Source organism: Rhipicephalus sanguineus, chromosome 10 (assembly GCF_013339695.2).
Source record: "Rhipicephalus sanguineus isolate Rsan-2018 chromosome 10, BIME_Rsan_1.4, whole genome shotgun sequence".
NCBI lineage: Eukaryota > Metazoa > Arthropoda > Arachnida > Ixodida > Ixodidae > Rhipicephalus > Rhipicephalus sanguineus.
In genome coordinates this window covers 18425784-18452923 of record NC_051185.1, presented here as the reverse complement: position 1 = coordinate 18452923, position 27140 = coordinate 18425784, and the positions used below count along the sequence as shown (strand labels likewise).

The 27140-nt window shown below is 50.8% G+C and overlaps 1 protein-coding gene across 1 annotated transcript; it reads left to right on the top strand.

The window, feature by feature from the left end:
* The first annotated feature begins 236 nt into the window (after window positions 1–236).
* LOC119372381 (sodium- and chloride-dependent glycine transporter 1-like) lies at window positions 237–27140 on the top strand. The gene is made up of 15 exons (XM_037642853.2): window positions 237–465; window positions 901–1032; window positions 1595–1767; window positions 3074–3249; window positions 3870–4002; window positions 5418–5555; window positions 5714–5817; window positions 9342–9466; window positions 10146–10258; window positions 11121–11249; window positions 12520–12619; window positions 14753–14853; window positions 15731–15889; window positions 24398–24538; window positions 25833–27140. The coding sequence occupies exons 1-15, from the start codon at window positions 240–242 to the stop codon at window positions 27138–27140; spliced, it is 3258 nt and encodes a 1085-aa protein (XP_037498781.2). The 5' UTR covers window positions 237–239.

The window sequence follows — 27140 nt, the reverse complement described above, 5'->3', positions numbered from 1 at the left end:
TGTAGTTTTCTTTACTGAAAGGAATAATGAGCTGTATCCATGCTGCAGGCCACGTGGTTTTTGCCCACGCGGTTTTTTTTTTCGTCTTTTTTTTCCTACGGAGACTAAACTGTTGGGGAGTAGAGGTAATTATCGGAGGTGGCTCAGAGGCGCTTTAACATGCAACGCAACCAACACGCCATTTCAGCCATTCGTGTGTTCTCTGTCGTTATATCGTAAGCAGCACGGAAGTTCCGGCCATGACCAGTACCTTGCCAGTTCGTGTACCGGACGGTAAAGCCGGTGGTGATGACGAGGTTGAGAGTGAGGACGAGAGCAGCTCGGAGGAGGAGGAGCCCGAGCTGCCCGGAGAGGCCCGCGCCACTTGGGGAAACCAGTGCGAACTGTTTCTCTCCTGCCTCGGACTGTCCATGGGACTTGGAAGCTTCTGGAGAATGCCGTCGCTCGTCAGGGCGAACGGTGGAGGTGCGAGAGCAACATCGGCCGTACTTTCTCGTTTATAATAGGCAGTATACCCTGTGAAGATTAAATGTGAAGCGATTCTTGATGAACCAAAAACCAATGCCACTGAACAGTATCTATCTATCTATCTATCTATCTATCTATCTATCTATCTATCTATCTATCTATCTATCTATCTATCTATCTATCTATCTATCTATCTATCTATCTATCTATCTATCTATCTATCTATCTATCTATCTATCTATCTATCTATCTATCTATCTACGATGCTGTCGTCATTTCTCGAACCAACTAGTATACATTAGAGTCTGCATGCCATGGCATGCATGTATACAAAGATCAATGACGTGTCATAAATGATAAGCTAGGTGCCGCTGCGGTACCTTCGGTATGTTTATGTTCCTGAAGATGTTCAATGTAAACACACATGCGCAGCCGCCTTCCTCGTCTCGTACGTGGTGGTGTCGCTGACCGTGGCCAAGCCGGTGTTCTTCATGGAGCTCTTCCTGGGACAGTTCTCGAGCCTGGGCTCTGTCGGCGTCTGGCGATGCGCGCCCATCGGTAAAGGTACACGTGCACAGGGTTGCCCACTAGGGAGGGGCGAAGGGGGGGGGTTACTATCACTGCAGCGTCCCCCCCACTCGTTGGTCGTGCGGTGGCGTGCTTCTCGCAACGGCCTGCCTTTGGTCCCCGGCTTCCCCAGTGGCAAATATGGGAAGTAAAGTTCTTGTAATGCACCATCCTCGGCCGGCATTACTTCCAAAAACCCCGTTAGATTTTATTTTGTTTCACTTACTTATTCTCCTCCTCCCCTCCACTTCTGTTCTCCTCTCCTCCTCCTTTCATTCCTCCAACGCGTTGCTAGGCGACGCACAGTGACGTCATCGCTCGACGAACTTTTGCCAACACCGGCGGACCAAGGTCAACCTTAAACAGCTCAGCTGTTAGACGATGCCAGATCGACGCAACATCACTAGATTAGGTTTTAGTAACGTTGTCTATTAGTCTAGTAACGTTGAGATCGACGGACATCGTTTCAACAGTCGAGATACCGTCGTTGGGCCTAACGCGTCACCCTTTAGGGGCCTGTCTCTTGTACACCGGCCACATATGCTGTTCACGCATGCAGGTATCGGCGTGTGCATGTGCTACGTGAGCGTGCTCATCAGCGTGTACTTCGTGTGCTTCACGGCGCACGCCATGCTGTTCGTGTGGAATTCGCTGGGCGACCGGCTGCCGTGGGCCACGTGCGACGAGAAGTGGGGCGCCGACGCCGCCTGCTTCGTGCGCCAGCCCGGAATGGTGAGCTGTTTCGTCTCCGCGCGGCCACGTACGGCCCCACTTGCATACAGGGTGCCGTTCGCTTTAATATTGAGGTCAACAGTAATAATTAAAGGCTTGTAGCGGCAATAAACATGACTACAGAAAGATAAGATTTTCGTAGTCGTAATTCCATTTTCGGTGATAAAAACTCCGGAAGCGACGCTAATCCTTGACTTAAAGGCCTGACCACATGTACGCGTTGCAGCGCGTCAGCGCGTGGTTTATAGGCACGGCGCAGCTTCGTGTAGCCGCGTGCCCTCTCCCTGCATAGGGAGAGGGCGCGGCGCCGAGTCTACACGCCACGCTCTGACGCGCTGCAACGCGTACATGTGGTCAGTCCTTTAGGTGTCTGGTAGTGACACTCGCACGTCGGCGCTTGCCGAAGAGTAGCTCGGAAGCCAGGTAGAAAGAAGCGCGTGGCTGAGATCTGCTCCGCCAGGTGCCCAAACGATGCCAGCTGCTCGTAAGCAAACCGCCTGCTCTTTCAGTGAACTCATTCCATTATATTTTCATTAATTGTCCTGAGAGTCAATTAGCCATTATCTGAATTAAACTTGCGCTCCTGTATTATATGTATCCAACATAACTTTTAACACTAACCAGAACCATCGATGTCGCACCAGTTTGACTTTTGAAACAAATTTTATGAATAATCGGAAAACTGGAAGTGAGTGCTCGACCGGAAGCGTTTGGAAGAGAGACGAGAGCGTCACTCGTTGCTCGTGCCACTAAAAAATAGAACGCCAACCTAGATCAAAACATTGTTCAATAAAGTGTTTAAAAAATTTTTGGCCGTCGTATATCCGTGCGCACTTCCACAGCCCACTTCTTTGAAGTGGTAGCGACCAAAGAAACCAATTTAAAGAAGACACACTATAGATGGCACGGTCAGTTTAGAGTGACGGTCAAGCATCGTTATAACGAAGTATTCGATATAACGAAGTAACTGTAATTCCCCTTGAAATTTCCTTCAGAATGCGCGTTTGGAACCTCGTTTTAGTGAAGTAATATTATGGTCTCAAGGACTATCCGACCGCATTAATTTACGAATGCGCTATTTTTCTGGTAGAATTCGGTCTGTTTATTATTATTATTATTATTATTATTATTATTATTATTATTATTATTATTATTATTATTATTATTATTATTATTATTATTATTATTATTATTATTATTATTACTCGGTGCCGGACAGCGCAGAGCAGAGCCATTAAGGGATAGTTTAAGATGCATGACAAGGAATGCCGCATGACAGGGAGTCGAGCGAAAAAAAAAAACGCAGGTGCCTTGCAAGGACGTGACGCGGTGGCTGTACGACCACTACGCTCACGCCAACGTGACCAAGGGACGCGAAGTGGCGTACGGAGACATGGTCTTCTACGTGCCCGAAGGCGTGTACACCAACATGACCGGCGGATGCCAGTACGGCACCGACACGGCCGCCGAGCAGTTCTACTTGTGAGTGCAGTTGCAACTCTTTATAACGAACTTTGATGTACGAATTATCAGTTATAGCGAACTGAAGACGAACTTTCGTTCGTAACCCGTCATTTCAGTGGTATTTATTCGTTTTATAGCGAAACCGAAAACGCGATAGCCGCCGCAATATCGGCTGTTCGCGCGAGGCTCAAAACTCGAGAGGTAGCATAGAAAACACCGCGCACGCCTTTGAATGTAGACGAATTCCATTTGATGTTGGTGCAACTCCCGTATACACAGTATTTCTCACGTATAACCCGCACAATTTTTTTTATTTGGAAATAAAGTCAGAACAAAAAACGTAAATTTCGGTTCGCAAAGGTGGCTTCACGGCAGCGCTTCATAGCTATACAAAGAAGCTAGCTTCGCGGCGAGCGGTGATCACTTTTACAAATTTCTCGCGATTCGTTGTTGAGCATGCGGGTTATGCGCGAGAAAATATGGTACTTGCCAGCATTGTTTAAAACACGGCATACATAAATGGCATTCAGATCGAACGTGGCATAGAGAAATGTCTGATTGCCCAATTATTTTATTATCGTGCGTGTCGGTTGCTGCATAGATGTCACGTCTTGTGCGTGTGTGTACGCTGCTCGCAGCCATCGCATCCTGGGCCTGAGCGAGGGCGTGGACGTTGCTGGCAACTTCCGCATCGACACGCTCGCCTGCATCGGCATCTGCTGGGTCCTCCTCTACTTGAGCGCCTCCGGGAACATACGGTTCTCCAGGAAGGTGCGCCCAACCACCGGTGCATGCAAAGTCACTGGTGTTCTCTAACGTGCCTTGCAAAAATGGGGCAGCTACGCTCTACTGGTGCAAAGACAGGAAAGCTAGTGGCGTTTTCATCCTTCTTTCTCTCATCCTTAACCTCACTTCGCTTTCCTACCCCCTTGCTGTTATGCTATACATGGCTATGTTGTGCTTTCTCTCTCTCTTTCTTTATATCTTTATTTCTGTGTAGGTATATATGTTAGGCTTAGTATCATTAGGCCTAATTAAGTTTAATTAATTTTGCCTCAGTTAGCCTCAGTTAACATTAGATTAATTGCGCATAACTTCCTAGAAGTACCTTAATTAGACTTAGCCTTAATTGGTCTTAATTAGATTTCGTAAATCTTAATTAGTCTTAAGTAGACTTGACTTAATTAACCTTGGCGTAATGGGCTCAACTGTGCTTAACTTCGCCCAACCAGGCTGAGCTAGTCTTTACTAAGCTTAATTTGGCTTCGAGAGGTGACGTCATAGCCAGGCGTAGGCTTGGCTAAGCTTATCTTGGAATCGCTCAGTGACGTCATAGCTGGGTGCAGTTTTCTGTCCGCACCGCACGACCTAACGAAAAGTTTAAACAGCTCCGCCGCTAAAATAGTCGCAGTCGATTGTGATATCGAAATATCACACATTTGTGGCGCTATAGTCCGCTGTGCCTTGGCTCTTTGGATAGTGCTGAACTGTGCACGCCTGTTGGAACATAAGGTTCCAACCTTGTTAACATAACAAGCGCAACGAAGGGACGTGGTGAGGACTTGATAGAGTGGTGTCCTGGGCGAGTTGGTGATTCATTATCGACGTGGTTAATGTAAATTGAACGTGGACAGAGGAGAGGACATGGCACAGGCGCTGTGTTGGTGCCCTCTCCTGTGACCTCGGTCAATTCGCGCTGTGCGGCCGTGTAGTAAGGACTAACGACACAACGTTGTTTTTTTTTCCTGTCGTCTTTAGCACGCCTTGTTTCTGGGCTGTTTGTTCCGCTTTGTTGCTCTTTGAACCCAGCCCTGCAAAGGCGTTGCCTTGCGCACAGCAAAATTTCTAGTAGATGTCAGCTATGGTACGACTCAGCTGGCACCTTGTTTGGACTACAGAGTAGCCTGCATCTTTGTTGACTTCCATGCTTGTGTTTGCAAACTGCTGCCTTTCTTCAACGGCTTCGACAGAATTTTAAAATCTTAAGATGGCTCTTAGCTGTCTATTTGGCCGTCTATATGGTCGGTAACCGTTGGAACACATCCATAGATCAACAACATCCCGCACCGTGCACAATCTAATTTGTCACCTATTTGCGTTTTCGTGCGACATGCAATCGTTTCATTGCAATGCAAACCGTTGCAATGGTTGCCTATTGCGCGACGTCTGGTTCTGCGGCTGCGCAGGTTGTGTGCATGACGTCACTCGTGTCGTACGCACTGCTGTCGGTTCTCCTGTGCCGCGGACTCGTGCGGTTGCCCGGGGCCGAACTCGGCATTCGCTACATGCTCAAGCCGGAGTGGAGCAAGCTACTCAACATCAAGGTGTGTATGCGCTTGTTCCGAGGGCTTGCACGAGATTTTCGGGTTAAGGGGGACACTGTAGTTACTTTCCACTCAAAGGGAACACACAAACGAACTCTATGGAGGACGAACGGTGGATACCCTCCACCAAGTCTCTCGACTCACTCGACCGCGTGCAGGTGTGGTACGAGGCGGTACAGCACAGCCTCCTGAGCGGCGGAGTCTCCACCGGCGTCATCATCAACTTGGGCAGCTTCAACCACTTCTCCAGCGGAACCTACACGTGAGTGCCTTGGTGCATTTCGGGAATGCATTGTGAATGAGCACGAGGCCCCGGGTCTGTAGTGTGTTATGAATTAGGGTGGGCCCTCGGGTGCGCAGCCCGAGATACTGGGTCGTCGTATCCCACCGCTGCCACCACTGTTATGAAATGGGGTTTGCGTGTCGATAAAAGCCGGGAGGCTGGCGAGCCGATGTAGCCGTCAAGCTCGGACTACCGCTGAGGATCAGGACAAGGAGGCAAACTTTTACAAAACGGTAACAACGTTTATAGCAGGTTGTAGCAGTACAGAGCCTGCCAGCTAGACCAAGTCGGCTGGGGCGTCTCTTTTAAAGGGGTGGTGCCGCCAAATTTGTGGCTTGCGCGTTCTTTGCTGTAGGTGTTTCCTATAGCTTCAGGAAGCATGATGCACGCACCAAGATTCATATATTCTCGCTGAATAATTTAATATCGCCTTTTGATGTGGACAACTTTCGGTTTCGGTTTCTGGGCGCCGAGGTTGGGCAGTGACGTAGAAGTGTAGGAGGCGTGGTCACGTGACCACACAAGGCTGTGACGCACATAGCCAGGAAGCGATCGAAACTCGGCGAGTAATGTAGCAACCGATGCTTTGCCGGTACTATAGTGAACTAGAATGTATTCTAGTTCACTACAGCCGGTACGTACGTTGCGGAAGTGGCGGAGGTCCGGAGGTCACTCACGTTAATGCAGTAGATTTGGTGTGACGTCACTACAACTTTCGTTGCCTATCCTACAGGTCTACGTCAGTGTTGGCGCGCTAGCGATGGGTTTCGATCGGGAGAATGGGCATTTAGGTACACTTTGGCAGCGAATTAAAATATATTCTAAACGTTTGCTGTGTTCGACCTTTCGTGTGGAATGTCCTTGCATACAGAGGAAACCCATAACAGGCTTGTTATAGCCTCGAAATTTGATGGCACCACCCCTTTAAAGGCCAACTCCGGCGATTTGTCGAGGTCGATGGATCTCAATGAAATTCGCTGGGTATGTTCCTTTGAAGGTTTCCGTCATTTATGCCAAATTACAGGCTTGAGACACGCGCAGATTGTTTGTAAATGAATTTTAAAGATTGTCTGCAAATGGCCTCCCGGTTTCCCACAATTATTGGCAACATTGCGTCTGTGACGTCAATATTGTTATGGCGACGGAAGTGACGCAGCCGTGGGCACCGCTAACTGTCATTATAAGACGCGGCACTGTCAGTTGCAGACATTAAAGCTGATGCGCGGCGTGCACACCTCTCCACTGTGCGCCTGCTCGTCCCGGCTGTCACAGTTTTCATACTCCGCGCCGGCGTGACCGGCATGCCTTGCACGACTTCCGGTTCGTAACAACTACTACGTCATACGTAGACAGTACACTCGGTTGGGTTTCGGTTTCGGTATTGCGTCTTTTTGCTTATTACAAATTATTTTCGAATTTGCTGAGCATTTCTGCTATCGGGCGCGTGATAAGAGTGTCCCAGGAACGTAAAAGCACCATTACCTTGACATGGTGAAAAAATCGCCGGAGTTGGCCTTTAACAACGGACCAGCCTGGTCTTAAATAAGGCACCAGTCCGTTGTGATGCGAGCCACCTTTCCATCGCAGGTGTAGGCCTGTTCATCCCCGTTGGCTTGTCCGCTATGGGCTTGTGCGCTGGCCGCGAAGTGCAGGTGTTTATTCGCTTCCCCATTGTTCAGGTGCTCTGGCACAACAAGGGTCTATATAGAATGTCTGCAGAAAGCATTAGATATTTACAATGCTGGAAGTCTACACCTGGCCATTTCTCGAACACCACATGGCACCAGCCTGGCTTTAGACTCTTTATCCTCTAGAATGCTGATAAAAGTTTTAGTTGTTTCGGAATACTGTTTCTCTCTCTTTTTTTTCTTTTGTCTCCCTCTACTTACTGTTGTCAATTCGAGATGCTGCCATGTTTCGTAACGAACATACATTTTTATATGTGCTCCTCTTGTTCCTCAACCACATTATTCCAAAACTCTTGCTATTCCTCTGAATTACTTATCAGAGTCTGTGGAACATTTCAGCACGTGCCCACCGATAGGTGGGATAGCTGCGATACCCACCGCCCCTTCCGTTCCTCGATCGGTGATTATGTGCCAGGGCACATTGCCGGGCTAGTTGGTTACGATTCATCATGTGGTGTCACGTCATATGACGTCATAATGACGGCAAAATGTTTTGCTATCTGTGACGTCATATGGTGACGTCATCACGTGATGATGCGCCTTTTTGCATCACTCGTGTTGACGCCGACGCCGCGGGACACCAACGCCGAAGGTCAATTTTCGCGTTTTATGAGGCATCTACGACATTAGCCTTAAGAGTTGCAAGTAAACACTGTGTATATGTCTTCTTCTTAGTCGCTGTCCTGTTGAGCTACGCCGTGGGAATTATGATTGTTTATGAATATTATACTACCGTCATGCTATGTTGACGACAGGCGCTCGCAACATTTCGCCTAGCGGAGGATCAAAGCCCACAGCAAGCTATGACACATGATCGCTGTGAACAAATATGGTAAATAAATAAAAAAAACATTTATTCACAGAAAGGGGTTTGTGGTGCGGAGCCAGCTTGTTCCGCAAGTCCCATCTAACGGTGCTGGCTGCCCTCAGTCCAGGGCGCCGCAGGCCGTTGCCGCCCTGCGTGTCCTGTCGATCAAACTGATCTTATCTCCAATGCTATCGCTGGCCAGCAACTCCTCCCACAGCTCCACACTCGCTTGGTCAACGGGGGGCAGGCCGGGGATGGCCCGGCATGTCCACGTAGTGGGCATCAGTGTTGGTTTCTCAGAGCACCATGGGCAGCGCGCAGGGTATTCTGTTGGGTGCATTTTAAAGCGATAGTGTTAAAGAGCTCGTTTCGCAGATATTCCAGTGTCGGTGTTGGCGTCTCTTGTTGTGAGCTAAAAATCGGCGTTGTCCGTGCGCGAAAATTCGATGTAGGTGCAAATAGATAGGAGCCGGAGGGCGTCCGCACTTTGGCTTTCCTTGCGGCACCGTTTAGGCACGATTACGCTATCGCGTTTGACTCTTGCTGCCGCCGCTTCCGAGAGAGACGGGCACGCGGTGTGGTCGCACGATCTCTTGGGGCGTTGGGATGGTGCGGCGCTGTTTTCCCACCGTTTCCGAGAGAGACGGGCACGTGACGTGTAAAGGTTGAAGAGGGCAGAAACATTTACCATAATATAATTATGTCGCGCGCGCGCGCGTGTTTGTTTGTGTGTGTGTGTGTGTGTGTGTGTGTGTGTGTGTGTGTGTGTGTGTGTGTGTGTGTGTGTGTGTGTGTGTGTGTGTGTGTGTGTGTGTGTGTGTGTGTGTGTGTGTGTGTGTGTGTGTGTGTGTGTGTGTGCGTGTGCGTGTGTGCGTGCGCGCGCGCGTGTGAGCGGATATCGCTATTGTGTTCAACTGTTAAAGGCGGAGTTTAAGGGTCCCCCAATTTTTATTAAGAAAATGTAAGTTTGGTTAGGTTTCCGTCTGTATTAGGCGCTCTCTTTTCAGGGTAGTTGCGGGCGTGGCCCTGGCCGAAGTGCTGCTAGGCCTGATGAGCGGCGCCGTGGTCTTCTCGGTGTTGGGCAGCCAATCAGAGCGCCTGGGCACGCCCATCGAGGAACTCGCGCGCCACGGTCAGTGCGAATCGCATGAACACGTGAAGTGCCTTGTCCTGCTCTTACCTCTGTCCCGTATTTGATAATGTGAATTTTGAAGGTGACTGCTTACACGTTCTGCCACATACACTTACTTGAAGCAACTAATTTTCTCAGAATCAGATTTTCACTTGGGCAATAACAAAATTACAAACTATTAATGTACAGGGGATGGTTCCGAACTAAAATGCTTCGGTGAGGCCTTCTATTCACTAGTATTCAAATAGCTCATGACGGCCGATGTTCAACACAAAATTCCTAACGGTGTTTTTTTAATGAAATTGAAAAACTGTTGAAGCGCGCTGTGTCCTTGTCTGTTAGATGCGAAGCATCTTATGGCGGAGTTCAATCCGGTGGTGGTGGTGTGCGGCGTGACTACCCTTACTGCGCATGCGCAAACCCTCTCCCCACACCTCCCCTCCACCTTTCCCCTCTCCACTTCCCTTTCTCATTTCCCCCTCTCCACTTCCGCTCTCTTCTCCCCTCCCCCTCTGAAACGCGGGCTCGACATGCCGAAACCGTGGCCGAAACGCTGCTTCGCATCGCCTCATGGTCCCCTTTAGCGGGAGATGGTGTTTTCTTTCTACGTCCCTGTCGAGTCGCGCTTACTCGTTCTATCATAAAAAATTGTCATCTTATTTTTCCTTTATTTACGCAGGGTTGAGCCTCTTCTTCCTCTCCTTCACCGAGGCCGTGGCCGAGGTGGACTACGCATGCGTGTGGAGCGCCGGCTTCTTCAGCGCCTTCGTAATAATCGCGCTCGATTCCAACGTGAGCGTGAATTCGATTCTGCCCTCCTTCTACTTTCCTCTTGCCTTGCTTCTAATAGTACATTCTACTGGACGTTGTCGTGCGCTCCAAGTTCTAGTAAAATGTAGATTCACGTCTAGTTCTAGTATAGACGTAGACAGTGTCTATTCACGGGCTGTGCCTTATGGATGGATTCGGTGCTGACGCCGCTCACTGACCGGTTTACCTGCATACGAGGCTAAACTGCTGAGCCACTCGACGCGACTTTATCGCATTAAGTATAAACGTTGCTCACGGTTACTTGTCGCGCTAGATGCTAGTTTTAAGTGCGTAGCACTTTAGGAGCCCGGCTTGTCGTGCATCCGGTGTCTCATGTCGCATGGTCACGCTGGAAATCAACAGGTCAGTTACTAGGCAAGGCTGGCAATGCTCAAAACCGGTTAAAATAAACGAACAAGGTCTAAAATAATATAGTTAATAGAAATAACCAATTAGTAATCGCAATAATTAACTTAAAATCGCTAAAAATGCTTCAGAAAAATCCGGCTGACACCCACGCCGCGCAATAGAGGGCGCCACCACCTCGCCCAGCGCGCGATTGCTCCTTCCACCGGTGCTTCTCCAGCGCCGGTGTTGCGAACTCCTGCGAGAGATCATTCGTAGACAGAGACTAACAGTGCAACGGGAATCGCTAGGTGCACGCGGGCTACGCACTTCCATCAGGTATCACAGTAGTTGAGCTGCATTAATTAGCGCAGGATTTAGAACTATACACCAATCGCTACACAAGAACGACATTTTTCGTCCTCTTAGTACCCACCGCAATGAGTATAAGCATGAACAGCCACCATAGGCGTCGCTATAGTTTCGATTTCGCGCGCAGTGTCTCGTGGTGGAGTCGGTGCTGACGCCGCTCGGCGACGGGTTTACCTGCGTGCGCACCCGAAGACCACGGACGGCGTTCGCCTGTAGCCTAGTCGGGTTCTTCGCCTCCATGCCGCTGGCGATGCAGGTGAGAACCGATCAGTACTATTTAGGCACGACAAACACAAAAATTCGTGAAGGAAGGACAACTGAATTGAGCTACACGGAAAAGTATCAGCCCAAGACGCGATCGCCACCTCAGAGAGCGCGGTAGGTTTTAGCGCTCCCGGTGTGCAAGCAAAGCTATGGCAACGCAGCCGAACAATACAGCGTTGATTAAAAACAACCGCGAACCAAACATTCTTAGCTAATACGTATGGTGTCGAATTGAAAATGCTGGGCTTGTTCCGGTTCAGTATCAACGCGATACGATTTCGTTCCGTTTCAGCTCGGGTTCGGAAAAATAAAAATCCATAACGGTTCGCAACCGGTTTCGAGCGAACCGGTTCGCAACGCCGAACCGTCAAAAAACTGCGACCGACCATAACTTAACGCCTTACTGTAGGAATGCATGGTAGTATATTATATGAAAATGGCGTATTCCCGTAGAAGGTAAGCAGGGCAGCACAGTTGCCGCAGCAAGTAATTACAGATGGCAAGCACCAATAGCCACATCACTGGACGTGATGTCATCGACTAAACCCGTTTAAAACTAGTAGGCCAATGATGACAAGGCGCCTTTGACAAAGATAGGTCCTCCTATCGAAATGCTCAGCCTGTCTGAGGCACTTAATGTCCTGTCTATACAACTGTTATCGCATATTGTGTTTCCATCCCTTGGTTCCCATCTTTACTTTGGTCTTCGATGTCAGCTGGTGCAGAAAGAAAGTACGCCACTGCAGTTCCCGAAACAGGCAACTTTATACACTACAGGCAAGTGTTTGATAATGCTGGTAAAATGAAGACTAACGTCGTTTACTGCTGGCTAAACTATGCCTAATGTCGGCTAGTGTTCGCTAATTATGGCTAATTTGGATAGCATGCAACGTTTGCTAGTGAAAGATAAAATTGAGAACCACGCTTTTGTAGCGCAAAGCTAGAAGGAAGCCCTTACGGACTTCTCGAAAGAAAACTCCTTGGTTTACGAGGCATTGGTCGTTGTCCGGGGATCGAACACGGGACCAACGCCTTTTCGAGACGTTCACTCTACTAGGTAAGGTAACCAGGATGATTTCGATTGGCAGTGCGATGGTGAACTGATCGACAACTCGAATCACATGGACGGAACTGCTTTGAAATGCTTGCCAGTGTTGCAATTATTGTATGAATAGTCAAATTCCAAAGAATGCACCGACTGACGACGGTACCTCGTCAATAACATAATTCTTGTCCTCGATTTTTTCCTCTCTCTTCGGCAGAACGGCATCTACATGGCTTTCCTTCTCGACACGTACGTGTGTGGCATGCTGGTACCAATGATCGCATTCGCCGAAATCTGCGTCGTTGTCGTATTTTACGGTGAGCATCGCATTCATGGGCCGCCTACTTGAATTCTTCCCATGATTTAACACCTATTGAAATCATAGGCATGCGAACAGGTGGGTGTTGGCGCCCACCTATCACACCATCATTGCACAGCGTTCTGACCCAAAATTCTGAGTGGGACGGGATCGGGAGAAAGGGGGGGGGGGCGCAGCGGCGGCCACAAACCTTCAAAGTGCCTAGGTTATCGAACCCTCGACCACCGATGCATACAGGGACTCGAAACCCGAACTTTGCACGCATATACGGTATCAAAGACGAAGGAGGTGAGCAAGTGGAGTTAGACAACTGCATTGAAGTTTCTGCAGCATTAATTTTTTACTGTGATAGCAATTATGTCATTGGACACTCTCGATGGGTTTAACCCGTCGCCGTCATGTCCCGTATAAAGTCCAAATCGATAATATCGCCCCGCGCATTGTAAGCTCTGCCCGCGGGTAAAAGCGTGCGAGCGGGGGCGACGAACGCGGCTGAAGCAGAGATCAAACGAGCCGGCCCATCTCCGTCGCTCGGAGGGCGCACGCTAACATCATCCTGCGTGCGAGGCCTGCCGTCGAATACTGCTTAAGCAGTGTGGAAACTTCCGCCCGTCTTGAAGGAGCGTGAATGGACGCGGGTGGGAGTAGGGCGGGGGGAGGGGGTTCGCTCGAACAGCAACTGCGAACTGATTATAAGGGCGTGGTCGCGATCGCTGGCGCTCGCGCTATCTCGACAGGCATCAGCAGACGGCTCGTATATCTACGTGCTGCGTTCTAAACGCGAAGAAACTGCAAAAACCGCTTCTCTCCCCGGAGCGGCCGTATTCTCTTAAAGGGGCCCTGCAACACTTTTCGAGCATGCTCAAAAAGCGCTGCCGATCGGTAGTCGAGGCTCCCGAGAACACGCGAGCCAAATACTATAGCGATGCGCACGGCCTGGAATTTACAATAAATTCTCAAAGTCAGCTGAAAATCGCTCCCTCTTCTCTCGACAAATGATGTATTAGTCCGCAAAATATGACGCGATTGTCGGCAGTTCCACCATTGGCTGATGTTATAATCACGATAACACCCTCATTATTACTTTCGTTGTTAATTTTGAGTTCAATAAGTAGATAATATGTATGTTTATGTTATGTTATCGCGTTAAAAACACCGAACAAACATTAATATTAGCACCTCCGGTCTCACCGACAGCTCGTCTGCTCGTAGTTGCGTGGTTCCGTTTTCTTCGCCATGCGCAGTGCCGAAAACGTGAATATTTCTGTGCTTTTGACCATCGCCGGTTGCCGTTGAGAGTGGCAGCCGTTCGAGTGTTGCCTCGTCAGCTGAGAACTGCATCGTCGGCACGTTCTCACGACCGACCGAGGCACGGGCGCAGCGTGTCTCCGATAACAATGCTGGCGTCCGGTAATGGCGGCGCTTCGGGGTCGTCTGCCAGTGCCGTCTTACGAGGCGGTGTATCGGAGTATGGGCCGAAACTGATCTCAGCTGTCATTCGTTCCAAACGAGCGCGCACGTTTGCTTCCATGGTTGGCAGAGCGATGAAAACACTACGGCGTTCGAGGTGCACACCCAACATTACCAAACCGACGCGCAGTTTTCAAGCACGCGCGATACACAGCGCGATCGACTCCGCTCGACGAGAACGACGCAAGCCGAACGGAAGTGGCGGCACAGACCACGTGGTTGCGCCGAGACGCCAGAGAGAAAAAAATGAAAAAAAAAATGCCGCCGGCGCTGACGTCGCCTCCTCGCACCTCCGCCCTCCTTCCCTCCCCTCACGCCGCGCGCAGCTTTCCGCGCGCTCGCTGCGTTGAGTTGAGAGAGAAGGCTGCGGAACGTGATCTCTATAATTTGGTAACACCACTTAGACTTGACGGATTCGAAAAATTTTTGCGGCATATGGCTCGTGAAGAGTCATACGTCAATAATGGGACTATTCCAATATAACAAAGAAAGGTGTTGCAGGGCCCCTTTAAACCAGCGTTTTGTAGAGTTACGTGAAACCGGATCTAAAAGAGTTAGCCGCCAGCCTTAGTAACATTACTATTTGTTGCTATCGCATTCATTGCTTCGCCGTTGCGGTGAAATTGTGATTTTTTTTTTCGTTTTCGTATGTGTGTTACAGGAGTGACGAGGCTGGGATTAGACTTCGAGTTCGCGACGGGCCGTCGCCAGTGCTGCTACATTAATCTCTGCCTGCGCGTGTTCGCACCCTGCGTTCTCGGAGTACGTGACCATCCACTCTATTCCTGAATCACGTTCGCTGAAATACGTACATTACCCATGAGGTAAAAGAGAACAAACGGGAAACATTTATATATCCGGAACGTGAAGAACCCTGACTCGAAGTGACCGTACATACATACATACATACATACATACATACATACATACATACATACATACATACATACATACATACATACATACATACATACATACATACGTACGTACATACATACATACATACATACATACATACATACATATGCCTTGTATGTAAGAACTTAGGCATGTATGGTCTATGTACGGTCGCTTCAAGCCAGATTCTTTCACGTTCCGGCGCTAGGTGTCACCCGTTTGTCGTGTTTTACCTGACGGCTAATGCATGGATTTCAGAGAACGACAGCGTTCGTGTCCAGTCTCCGCTGGCTTTCTCGCACTAAATCTTTATGCATACGTACAGTCGGACACAAAATAATAAGGACCACGCGAGCGCGTGGCGAAATTGCCGTCTGCGCCGTCTAGTGGCGAGCCGTCTGCTGTCTAGAGCATAGCTGTGGCCGCGCAATCGCCAGAGCAGTGCTCTCGACAGCAGGCGCTTGTCAACGAAGGTTCCCTGGGCGCCGTCATAGTCCTCTCTGGGCTGCTGTTAATATGCGTTGCCCTCCAAAAATGCACTACCTAGGCTGTGACGCCAGCTTTTGTACTCCCGTGCAATAGCCTAGAAAGGAGCTGATCCTTCTCTCCGCTAAAAGGTCTACACTGACGGAAATTTCGCCAGGCGCTCGCGTGGTCCACACTAGGCGCTTCCATCGAGCAGCCGTGATTCGGTTGGCGACTGTGCAATAACCCGGGTGCCGCACTCTGTCGCGCGTTGCAGTTCGCGATGCTGTTCTCACTGTTCGGCCGGCAGCGGGACTTATACTTCGAGAGCTACAGGTACCCGCTGGGCGCCAAGATGATGGGCTGGTGCGTCTCCGCCTTTGGGCTGCTGCAGATACCGCTCTTCGCGTACGCCGAGCTCTACCAGGCGCACTTCGTAAGCAACATTACTTAGCACTAATGCCGTTCACATACAGCGCTAAATGTAGTTCAAATCCAGCGCTAATAGACAGTTATAGTTTAGCGGGCTTAGCGGAATAGCGGGATCGAAATGCGCATGCGCAGTACGCTAAACGACCCGTATGGTTTACCATACGCACGCTATTTTTCAGATTTGGCGTTACCGTCTTTGCGTGGTGAACGTAGTGTGCGTAAAACATGGCGGCGGTTTTGGACGCCCGCTTCGAACTGAATTTAGCGTTGATGCGGACGGATTCACTTCTTTCGCAGCAAGCGACCGCGTATAGAATGGCTTCGCTTGTCTTCAGGTAGCTTCGACGCCCGAGTATTACGGATAACTTAGCGTAGTTCTTGAGATCGCTTCCCATTTCTAACGTCCCTATGCCTAACTAGGAGATCGGTGTAAACAAATCTGCAACATAAACATTTTCGCTTTTTGCGCGTGGTTCATATTTATTTACCTTTATTGTTACTAAAAAAAGCAGTAATATTGCTGCGTGCTGGGATACAGGCGAGCATTCTCACTTTTTTTATCTGTTCACTTTTTTTAACGCATCCACCGTCTGCTAGATGACGCCACCGTCCCAGCTTGGGCACTTAAACGCTATCCCGCTAAACTAAAACGCGGTGTCCCCATCCAACGTTTGCGGCATGGTAACGCTACTCCCTTAACCCCCGCTATCACGCTAACGCTAAACTATAACTGTGTGATGTTCTTGTGTAGCGATTGCTGTAGTTCTAAATCCTGCGCTAAATGCAGCTCCACTATTGTGAATCCTAAGGAAGGGCGTAGCACGGGCACCCAGTGATTCCCGTTGCGTTTTTTCTGTCTATTGAATGATCCCTCGCAGGAGTTCGTAACAACGGCGCCCGAGAAGCGCCAGTGGGAGGAGCAAACGCGGCTGGCGAGGAGGTGACGCGCGGGTGTCAGCCACGTGTTTCCGAAGCGTTCTTAGCGTTTTTGAGTTAGGTACTGCGGTTACTTCTTGGTTATTTCTGTTCATTGTATTACTTGAGACATTGTTCGTTTATTTTAATCAGGTTTTGAGCATTGCTAGCCCTGTTCAAGGCCTGTATAGACCACTTGATTTTGAGCGTGACCATGCGACATGAGACACTGGATGGTTGACAAGTCGGGCCTTTGAAGCGCTACGCGCTTTAAAAAAAAATTCGGCAGATCCCACGCGTTGTGTGAATCGGTTTCATGCGAAGCAGTCGGCGAGTACTTCTATGCTGTATTTTATGGCTTTGACCTAATGTTACGAGGTGGATCGACGTGCCTTTGTAAGTGTAGTAGCTGTGTGCACATCGTGGGCTTACCATGCACGTCGACAACACTGCCGTTTAAAGGGTAACTTGTGGTGCGAAGTAACGTCAGCCCTCACGTTAGAGTACATTTGTCAGTGCTATCGAAACTAAGTGCTCTTTATGGCGCAATGATGTGAATATCATGCGGAAATTTCATTAATGTATTCGTCCGGGGTCGAGCAATGCTTCAATATAGCTTGCTGAATCATAGGAATACAAATGTAATATTTATACTGCTATAAAAGTGGAGCCAACATTGGAACCACACATGTTAATCTGATATGACGCCTATATCGTAGGAGTACATGTGCAGTGTTTATTGCTTTCTGGTAAAATTACATAGCCAGCACCACAACCACAATTGACGTTGCACCGACATTACGACTGCATGGGCTGTTTTTCCAAACCAGTTTATAGACCTGGCGTGGCTCTGTGGTAGAATTCCTGATTGCCACGCAGAATGCTTAGGTTCAATTCCTGCTGGGATCCTAATTTGTATTCTTTCCATTCGTCGGGTCAACGCTGCCGATGTCGGTTTTCCTTAACGCTCTCGCATTTAAACTACCAATGTCTGTTCTCGCCGTTCCTGGGTAGATAAAACTGTCAGACACCTGCGGCGCATACACCGTGGTAAGCGGGTACCTATGTGCCACACGTGCCTGGATGAAAGGGTTTGACGACGTACGCGACAGGATTTTCACGTTATTCATGTCATGACCGGGCATTCATATTCGTCAAATCCTCTTACCCTCCCATGCCCATTTTGGTCTACTCTAAGTTAACGAGGCGATCACGAGAGCACCCAGACGTACGCGGATAGATAGATAGATAGATAGATAGATAGATAGATAGATAGATAGATAGATAGATAGATAGATAGATAGATAGATAGATAGATAGATAGATAGATAGATAGATAGATAGATAGATAGATAGATAGATAGATAGATAGATAGATAGATAGATAGATAGATAGATAGATAGAAACGCTCAAAGTGGCAAAGGTTCGCTAAGAATTTAAAAAAGAGCCAGGCCTGCGTGGAACACGCAGCACAGTCACAGCGAAAGCTAGAGGAGCGGGATTTCTAAAGCCCGTTGTAAACTCTCTTGGGGCAACTACGAGTACACTTGCAAGGTGCCCACTACGCCATAAATCATAATTTTTTGAAGTAGGCGAGCACCCAATATGCAATAAGTTAACGCGCGAAAATTATCGAAGCGCAATTGATAAATAAGCTGGATGACACGTGTGTTAGCGCAGCCTCTATTGCTTTATCGAGTCAAGAAATTGAATACCTTGCCGGACTTTGGGGCAAGTGTGATTGTAGGTTTGGTGCCCACATTTTTTTTACCTGTTTCGTTCCCTTTCCCTCGTCATGTATATATGCTCTTTGCCCCTACTTCTCTCGTCTCTTTTCCTTATCGTCTCATCATCATCATCATCACAATCATCATCAGCCTGACTACGCCCACTGCAGGGCAAGGGCCTCTCCCATGTTCCTCAAATCGACCCGGTCCTGTGCATGCTGCTGCCACGTTATACCCGCAAACTTCCTAATCTCATCTGCCCACCTAACTTTCTGTCTCCCCCTCGCGCGTTTGCCTGCTCTTGGAATCCAGTCTGTTACCCTTAATGACCAGCGGTTATCTTGCCTACGTACTACATGCCCTGCCCATGTCCATTTCTTCTTCTTGATTTCGGCCAAGTTATCCTTAATTAACACCCGTTTCTTCCCTGACCCACTCTGCTCTCTTCTTGTCCCTTAATTTTACACCTATCATTTTCCTTTCCATCGTTCGCTGCGTCGTCCTCAATTTAAGTTGAACCCTTATCATCTATGCGCTGTTAATGCCTTTGTAGTGAACAATACAGACGACGACGAAGCAGCCAAGAAAGCAAGCCACATCGTGAGTGGTAGCCACACGACCCGAGCTTGCGCTTGCTTGGATTTTGGACCCTCGACGTTCCTCGTCGTTCCTTCACGTTTGTACGTGAATAAACCACGTGACATTTGGTGGAGGTACGTGGATTCTCCGTACGAACCTGGAACTTCGCTCTCGCAAGCTCCCCCCTGTCCGTGACACCAACATGGCCAACGAGACCCCTCCTCTGGCTGGACCTTCGGCTGTCCACGTCACCTGCGGCGCCGTGTATCCCCAGCGAGATCCGCCCATCTTCTCCGGCTCAGGTGAATCGGACGTGGAAGATTGGTTGTTGAGGTACGAAAGAGTCGGCGCCAGTAACAAATGGGACGACCAAGTGAAGCTTGGCTACGTCACGTTTTATCTCGCGGACATCGCGCAGCTGTGGTATCACAACCACGAGGCTGAAATTCCAACTTGGGCAGCTTTCAAGACTGCTGTTACAGACGTGTTTGGGCGACCTACGGTTCGCAAGCTTCACGCCGAGCAGCGCTTGCGCCAACGTGCGCAGCAACCGGGCGAGAACTACACGGGCTACATCGAGGATGTCCTGAATCTGTGTAACCGCGTGAACTCCGCCATGAGCGAGGAGGACAAAATCAGGCACATCCTGAAGGGCATCGGGGACGGCGCCTTTCAGATGCTGCTCGCGAGAAACCCTACCACGATCGCGCCACTCGTCTCACTCTGTCAGAGCTTCGACGAGTTGCGTAGACAGCGCGCGATCGCCCGTCAAGCCCTCACGACGCCCGACACGCTCTCAAGCTTGCAGCTAGCTGCCCGTCCTGCCGATCAGCAGCCGCTTTTGTCCACGATCAAGGACTTCATCCGCGAGGAGGTAGCGCGCCAGCTATCATTACTGCCGCTCACGCACGAGCCTGCGCAGGCTTTGGCTCCGGACCTACAACACGCCATTCGAACCGAAGTTGCGGAGGCCCTCCCACCGATTCTCCAACAAGCACCCGTCACTGCACCGCTTACCTACGCCGCCGTCGCTGCTCGCCCGCAGCAGCCTACGCCATATTCTCGACCTGCCATGGCACCCCATCCCTTGCCGACGACCGTGAACGCCGCGTCGCATACCTTCGCGTGACCTTCGACTCAATTTTACCGCCGCTCAGACGCGTGGAGAACGACAGACAATAGGCCCATCTGCTTCGCCTGTGGTATCGCTGGACACGTCGCCCGCTACTGTCGCCAATGTCCTCCATTTGACGCCGTGGGCAGGCCTGTTGCGTCGTCGTCAAGGGCGCCACCAAGGTACACACTTGACGATCAACGATCCTACGCCAACCACCGATCACCATCCCCTCGACGACGCTCCCTGTCACCAATGCGTCGCCGACCTACTACGGAAGAGGGAAACTGATCGCTGCAGTTCCGGAGGCAAGAGCTGCATGCGAGTCGAACTGCTCAAGGCCTCCATCTTTTTCGCCGCAAAACGTTATCGACGTCAATGTTGAAGGGACCGCCGCACAGGCGCTTATTGACACAGGAGCCGCCGTTTCCGTAATCTGCGAGAACCTATGCCGCAAGTTAAAAAAGGTGACCACGTCGCTCTCGGGACTAATGCTCCGCACGGCCAGCTCACAGTACATAGCACCTTCTGCTGTGTGCACCGCGCGTGTCACTATTCAAGGTGAACTGTACGTCATCGAGTTTTTCGTGCTAGCGTCATGCTCCCACGACGTTATTCTCGGCTGGGACTTTCTTTCGCGTCATCGTGCCCTGATAGACTGCTCCCGTGCAGAAGTCGCCCTTACGCCGCTGCAAACAGCTCTTTCGGTGGATCCCCTTCCCGACGCTTACAGACTTGTCGTTGCTGCGGACACAGATATAGCCCCGAAAACGTCCACCCTGGTAGCCCTGACCTGTAGCGCCGCTCCAGACGGAACTGTTCTGTTCGTCCCGTCCGAGGTATTTCTCCGCCGCCGCGGCTTGCGACTACCGTTTGCCGTACTCGCCGTTGAATCGGGTGCTACAATTATGCTGGTTGCGAACTCACTGACATCCTCAGTTACATTACTTCGCGGGGAATGTTTGGGCAACATACAAGACGTTGACCTGCTGCGTTCTCTGGAGTTTGCTGAAAACCAACCCGACCTCCAGCTGAATGCCATAACACCACCTGTTGTCACTTCTTCCGCTCCAGACATTTTCCACCCTTCCGTTTCCGCTGATCTATCGCCGACACATCGACGCGAACTCTTAGCCCTTCTTCGAGAGTTCCGCTCTTCCTTTGATTGCGCTCAACCATCATTGGGGTGTACAACGAGCATCACGCACCACATTGACACCGGTGGTAATGCTCCCTTACGCCAACGACCATATCGAGTTTCAGCGGAAGAGCGGCGTATTATCAACGAACAAGTCGACGATATGCTCAAGCGCGGTGTCATCCAGCCATCCCAGAGCCCCTGGTCGTCCCCTGTTGTGCTTGTGCGCAAAAAGGATGGATCAATTAGATTCTGTGTCGACTACCGCCGCCTCAATAAGATAACTCGGAAGGATGTATACCCGTTGCCACGCATCGACGATGCTCTCGATTGCTTGCAAGGAGCAGAATATTTCTCGTCGTTGGATTTACGCTCGGGTTATTGGCAAGTTCCGATGGCCGACCCTGACCGATCGAAGGCTGCATTCGTCACTCCTGACGGGCTGTATGAATTAACGTCATGCCGTTCGGACTCTGCAACGCCCCAGCTACCTTCGAACGGATGATGGACAACATCCTTCGCGGCTACAAGTGGAAAACCTGCCTCTGCTACCTTGACGACATTGTCGTTTTTTCTCGCGATTTTCCGACTCACCTTACTCGCCTTCGTGCAATTCTCACGTGTCTCACCTCTGCTGGCCTTCAACTTAACATCAAGAAGTGCCATTTTGCGGCGCGCCAGCTCACAATACTAGGCCACGTCGTCTGCAAGGAAGGCGTTCTTCCGGACCCCGCGAAACTCCGCGCCGTGGCCGAATATCCGAAGCCTAACTCTATGAAGACGCTTCGAAGTTTTATTGGGCTGTGCTCGTATTTCCGTCGATTTGTGCGCGACTTCGCTTCTATTATCGCGCCTCTTACCAATCTACTGACAGCCTCCAACGGCCTGTCTGCTTGGTCACAGGAGTGTGACGAGTCTTTTATGACGCTACGGCGCTTATTAACGTCGCCTCCGATACTTCGTCACTTTGATCCTAATGCGCCTACGGAGATCCATACCGACGCCAGCGGGGTCGGTCTTGGCGCAGTACTGGCTCAACGAAAACAAGGATATGAAGAATACGTCGTTGCTTACGCGAGTCGAACCCTCAAGAAAGCCGAGTGTAATTATTCCGTCACAGAGAAAGAGTGCCTCGCCATTATCTGGGCTTTGGCCAAGTTCCGCCCGTACCTTTATGGCCGCCCTTTCGAAGTAGTGACGGACCACCATGCCCTATGTTGGCTGTCATCGCTGAAGGATCCGTCGGGACGCCTCGGTCGTTGGGCGCTTCGCCTACAGGAATACGACATTCGTGTTGTGTACCGATCCGGCCGCAAACATTCGGACGCTCGCCGCTACCGGCTGACACAGCTTCGTCGTCAGCTCCTTCAGCTGTCTTGACGCCAATTGACTTCGCAGACATGCCGTTGGAGCAACGCAAGGATGCGTGGATTTCCCATCTTCTCGACTTTCTGACTGACCCATTAGCACGTCCGGCCTCAAGAACTATCCGTCGTCAAGCCACGCATTTCACTATTCGAGACGACCTCCTCGGAATTGCGCGTCTGATGGTCGGAGGTGGCTGCTAGTGATACCACGACACATGCGCACGGAAATCTGTACTGCTTTTCACAACGACCCGCAAAGTGCTCACGCCGGCGCTCTCAAGACCTACAACCGCCTGCGCCAGCGATACTACTGGCGCGGCATGTATACTTTTGTGCGCAAGTACGTACGTGCTTGTACTGCTTGTCAGCGCCGTAAAGCTCCACCTGAATGCCCAGCCGGTACACTTCAGCCTCTGCCTTGTCCGGCGCGTCCATTTGATCGCGTCGGTATCGACTTATACGGACCGCTTCCCTCGACTTCTTCTGGAAATAGGTGGATAATTGTCGGCGTAGACCACCTCACACGTTACGCGGAAACTGCAGCCCTGCCCACAGCAACAGCAAGAGAAGTTGCGTTTTTCATCTTACGCAACTTTGTCCTTCGCCATGGTGCTCCCCGTGAACTCTTGAGCGACAGAGGGCGTGTTTTTCTGTCTGACGCTATTCAAGCATTGCTCGCTCAGTGCAACATCATTCATCGCATGACGACCGCATATCACCTGCAAACGAATGGCCTCACTGAACGATTTAATCGCACCCTCGGCGATATGCTGACAATGTACACCGCATCAGACCAGACCAATTGGGACACCGTCCTTCCGTTTGTCACGTACGCGTACAACACCGCTACGCATGCGACCACAGGTTTTTCGCCTTTCTTTCTCTTGTACGGACGCGATCCATCATGCACGCTTGACACTATGCTTCCCTACACGCCTGACTCATCTGAGTACACTGCAATTTCTGACGTTGCCAGATACGCCGAAGATTGCCGACGATTGGCCCGTTCGCTGACAACCGAGGACCAAGGCCGTCAGAAGCTAAGGCACGACACCGACCGACCTCTCCCTACTTTCACGACAGGTGCCCTGGTTTGGCTTTGGATCCCCCCGAACACTCCTGGCCTTTCGTCGAAATTACTGGCCCGATATCACGGGCCCTACCGCATTCTCACTCGTACGTCCCCAGTAAATTATGAGGTCGAGCCTTTGACACCGTCCCAAGACTTACGTCGTCGTGGTAGGGAAATCGTCCACGTGAGTCGCCTCAAGCCCTATTATGATCCCGCCATACTGACAACGCCTTAGGTCGCCAGGATGGCTACGCTATTCACCGAGGGCAAATGTAGTGAACAATACAGACGACGACGAAGCAGCCAAGAAAGCAAGCCACATCGTGAGTGGTAGCCACGCGACCCGAGCTTGCGCTTGCTTGGATTTTGGACCCTCGACGTTCCTCGACGTTCCTCGTCGTTCCTTCACGTTTGTACGTGAATAAACCACGTGACACCTTCTTAATGAATCCTTCAACTTCGTTTTTAGATGCACTGTTGCTATTGGCCTTGTAGTCTTTATTAATAGACAGTGGTATACGTAAAATCTCTATTGACTATTTTTTAATAAGCTGTAGAAACCACGCGATTAATCTGTTAGCTTTCTCCGAATGGCACAGGAATTCGGTGCTGTTTGTCGGCCCAAGCTGATATGGGGACCCGACAACCCGGAACTTTTCGAGGGATACCTGGCGTTCATCGGAAAGCGCGGCGGCATCAAACCTCCGATGATGTCGCCTCCTCTGACCGTCCTCACCAAGGTGCGGCGTACAGTTTCACGCTAACAAAAAGAAAAATGTTTCCTTCCCCAAACGTTCAGAAAACTGCGTACTCGCAGAAAGCACACCTAACCTAAACCAACGTAATCTGACCTACTTAACCTAAACGCAACATAACCTAACCTCTGACGTAACCAAACATCTAACCTTAACTAACCTAAGCAATGATCAGCTAAAGTCGAACACGGGATTTCTGTGGAATCATTTGAAGACCGTCGTCTACTTCAACAGCCTGAGTATGCAGAGCTTGTTGTGCTATACAGAATGTGTCGTACATTCAGAGTGTGTTACCTTGATTTCGTCACTCCTCTGTATCTGTATCATACGTGACTTGTGTCGAAGAATGATCTTATGGTAACATATTTCAAAGCAAACGTGTTCTCAACTTCTATAATGCAGATGTGAGGTTTGACAGCAGCGTAATCCACATTACCTGTCGAAGCCCTGCCAAACGATCGTACTTTATCGCTGAACACTTTCTTTGCAACTAATATCGGCTTAGTGAGTGAGTGAGTGAGTGAGTGAGTGAGTGAGTGAGTGAGTGAGTGAGTGAGTGAGTGAGTGAGTGAGTGAGTGAGTGAGTGAGTGAGTGAGTGAGTGAGTGAGAGTGAGTGAGTGAGTGAGTGAGTGAGTGAGTGAGTGAGTGAGTGAGTGAGTGAGTGAGTGAGTGAGTGAGTGAGTGAGTGAGTGAGTGAGAGTGAGTGAGTGAGTGAGTGAGTGAGTGAGTGAGTGAGTGAGTGAGTGAGTGAGTGAGTGAGTGAGTGAGTGAGTGAGTGAGTGAGTGAGTGAGTGAGTGAGTGAGTGAGTGAGTGAGTGAGTGAGTGAGTGAGTGAGTGAGTGAGTGAGTGAGTGAGTGAGTGAGTGAGTGAGGTAGGGAGGGAGCGAGCGAGCGAGCGAGCGAAATTTCAGCTAGAGGGCAAGGTGAAAGTCGCATTTATATATCGCTTTCTCTCGGTGTCTTTCCCTGTGCTCGGTCCATTCCTCCACACTAAAACTGTCAGTTATTAAACACCAGAACCCGTATTAGAGTCAACTTTTCCGTTCCTCTGTAGACAACATGAGTTCTAGAACAGTGTACGCAAAGCTTCGCGTTAGCTTTTGTCGCCACTGCGCATGCGTCATACGCTATCCCCTTGGGTACCCGTGTTAAGTGACGAAAATGGCGTATCGTACCCAACGAACGCTTTCTCTGCGTACCCTATTCTAAAACTGCGTAATGAACTTGTCTGTGGTACACCGTAGGCTAATACGAGCCTCTCTCTCCTTTACCTGCCAGGCGAGCCCTCTTGGCAGCCCGACTATTAGCACGGGGAAAACGGTTGTCGGTGCGGCTGCGTACCAGCGCAAACCGGTTAAAGCCGGCACCGTCCGAGTCGCACTGCCCGAGGACGCGGTGTCAGAAGGGGACGTGATGAAGGAAACGCGCCCCTTCCGAGAGGCCGCCATCCGTCGCATGTCGGTGGCGACAGGCCACACTCCCAACGAGCTGAAGCGAATGGAGGTGCTGCGTAAACTACGCAGGTTGAACGCGTCCGCCGGTTTGGCCACGGAAACCACGGAGTCGGAGCCGAAGGAACGCTCCGAGCTTCCGCCGGACGCTGCGGAACGAGAACAATCGCTAACGACGGCAGCGCCGCTGATCCGGCTGGAACCGGTTGCTCCTCCGGTGGCGCCGCCTATAGGCGTCCCACCGCCAGCTCCGGAAACGCACGAAGTCAGCGCGACCGTGTCTCCGGGAGCGACGCACCTGGAAGGCGGTCGCGCCAAGCGTAAGGCCAAGGGTCACATCACCATCAGCGCACCGACGCCGCAGCCGGACGCCGAGGACAGACCCAAGATGTCGGCGTACGCGCGCAGGAGGAGTACCATCCACGGTCCGCCCGTGTTGGGCTACAGCGATATTCTGCGAAGACCTAGCATCAAGGTGACGCTGCTCGAGCCCGTGTCCGAGTCCGATCCCGACCTCGAGAAGCAAGCGGCCGAACAGGTCAGGAGGGTCGTCAAAGACTTTCGGAGAAAGTCCATCGCCGTGATGCGCAAGATGCAGTCCAGGATGTCCGTCAGCGGTCCAGGCGCCGACTCGCAGCCCGAAGGAGGACCTCAACCGCGCCGTTCCGTGAGCGGAGAGAACTTCCTTCTGGGTCGGCCTTCCATCAGCGTTCCTCCGGACTTGTCGGACGCGCGACGGTCCATGAGCATTTCTTCCAGTCTAGCAGATCCTCGGAGATCCGTCAGCCTGGAAAGTGTCTCGTCGTACGAAGGTCTTCCTCGACGTCCCAGCGGAGTCGGACCTTCAGGCGGACTCCATCCGGAGCTATCCGCCTCGCGTCCCTCCGTGATCGGTCCCGGACTTCCTCCGCGAAGACTGTTCTTCGCCTCTTCCAGGCCTTCCGTCGGCGGGCCGTACGATCACCGCCGGGCCTCGACGCGGTCGTCGGTGAGCGGGGCGGCCAGCGGCGGCAGCCCTCCCGGGGGCCGCTCGGCTCGTTCGTCCGGCGAGTCGGGAGCTTTTTCCCCTGAAGAACTGGCTCGACTACGAGCGATCGCCCGGGCGTCAACATCGTCCGGCCAGGACGACGAGTGA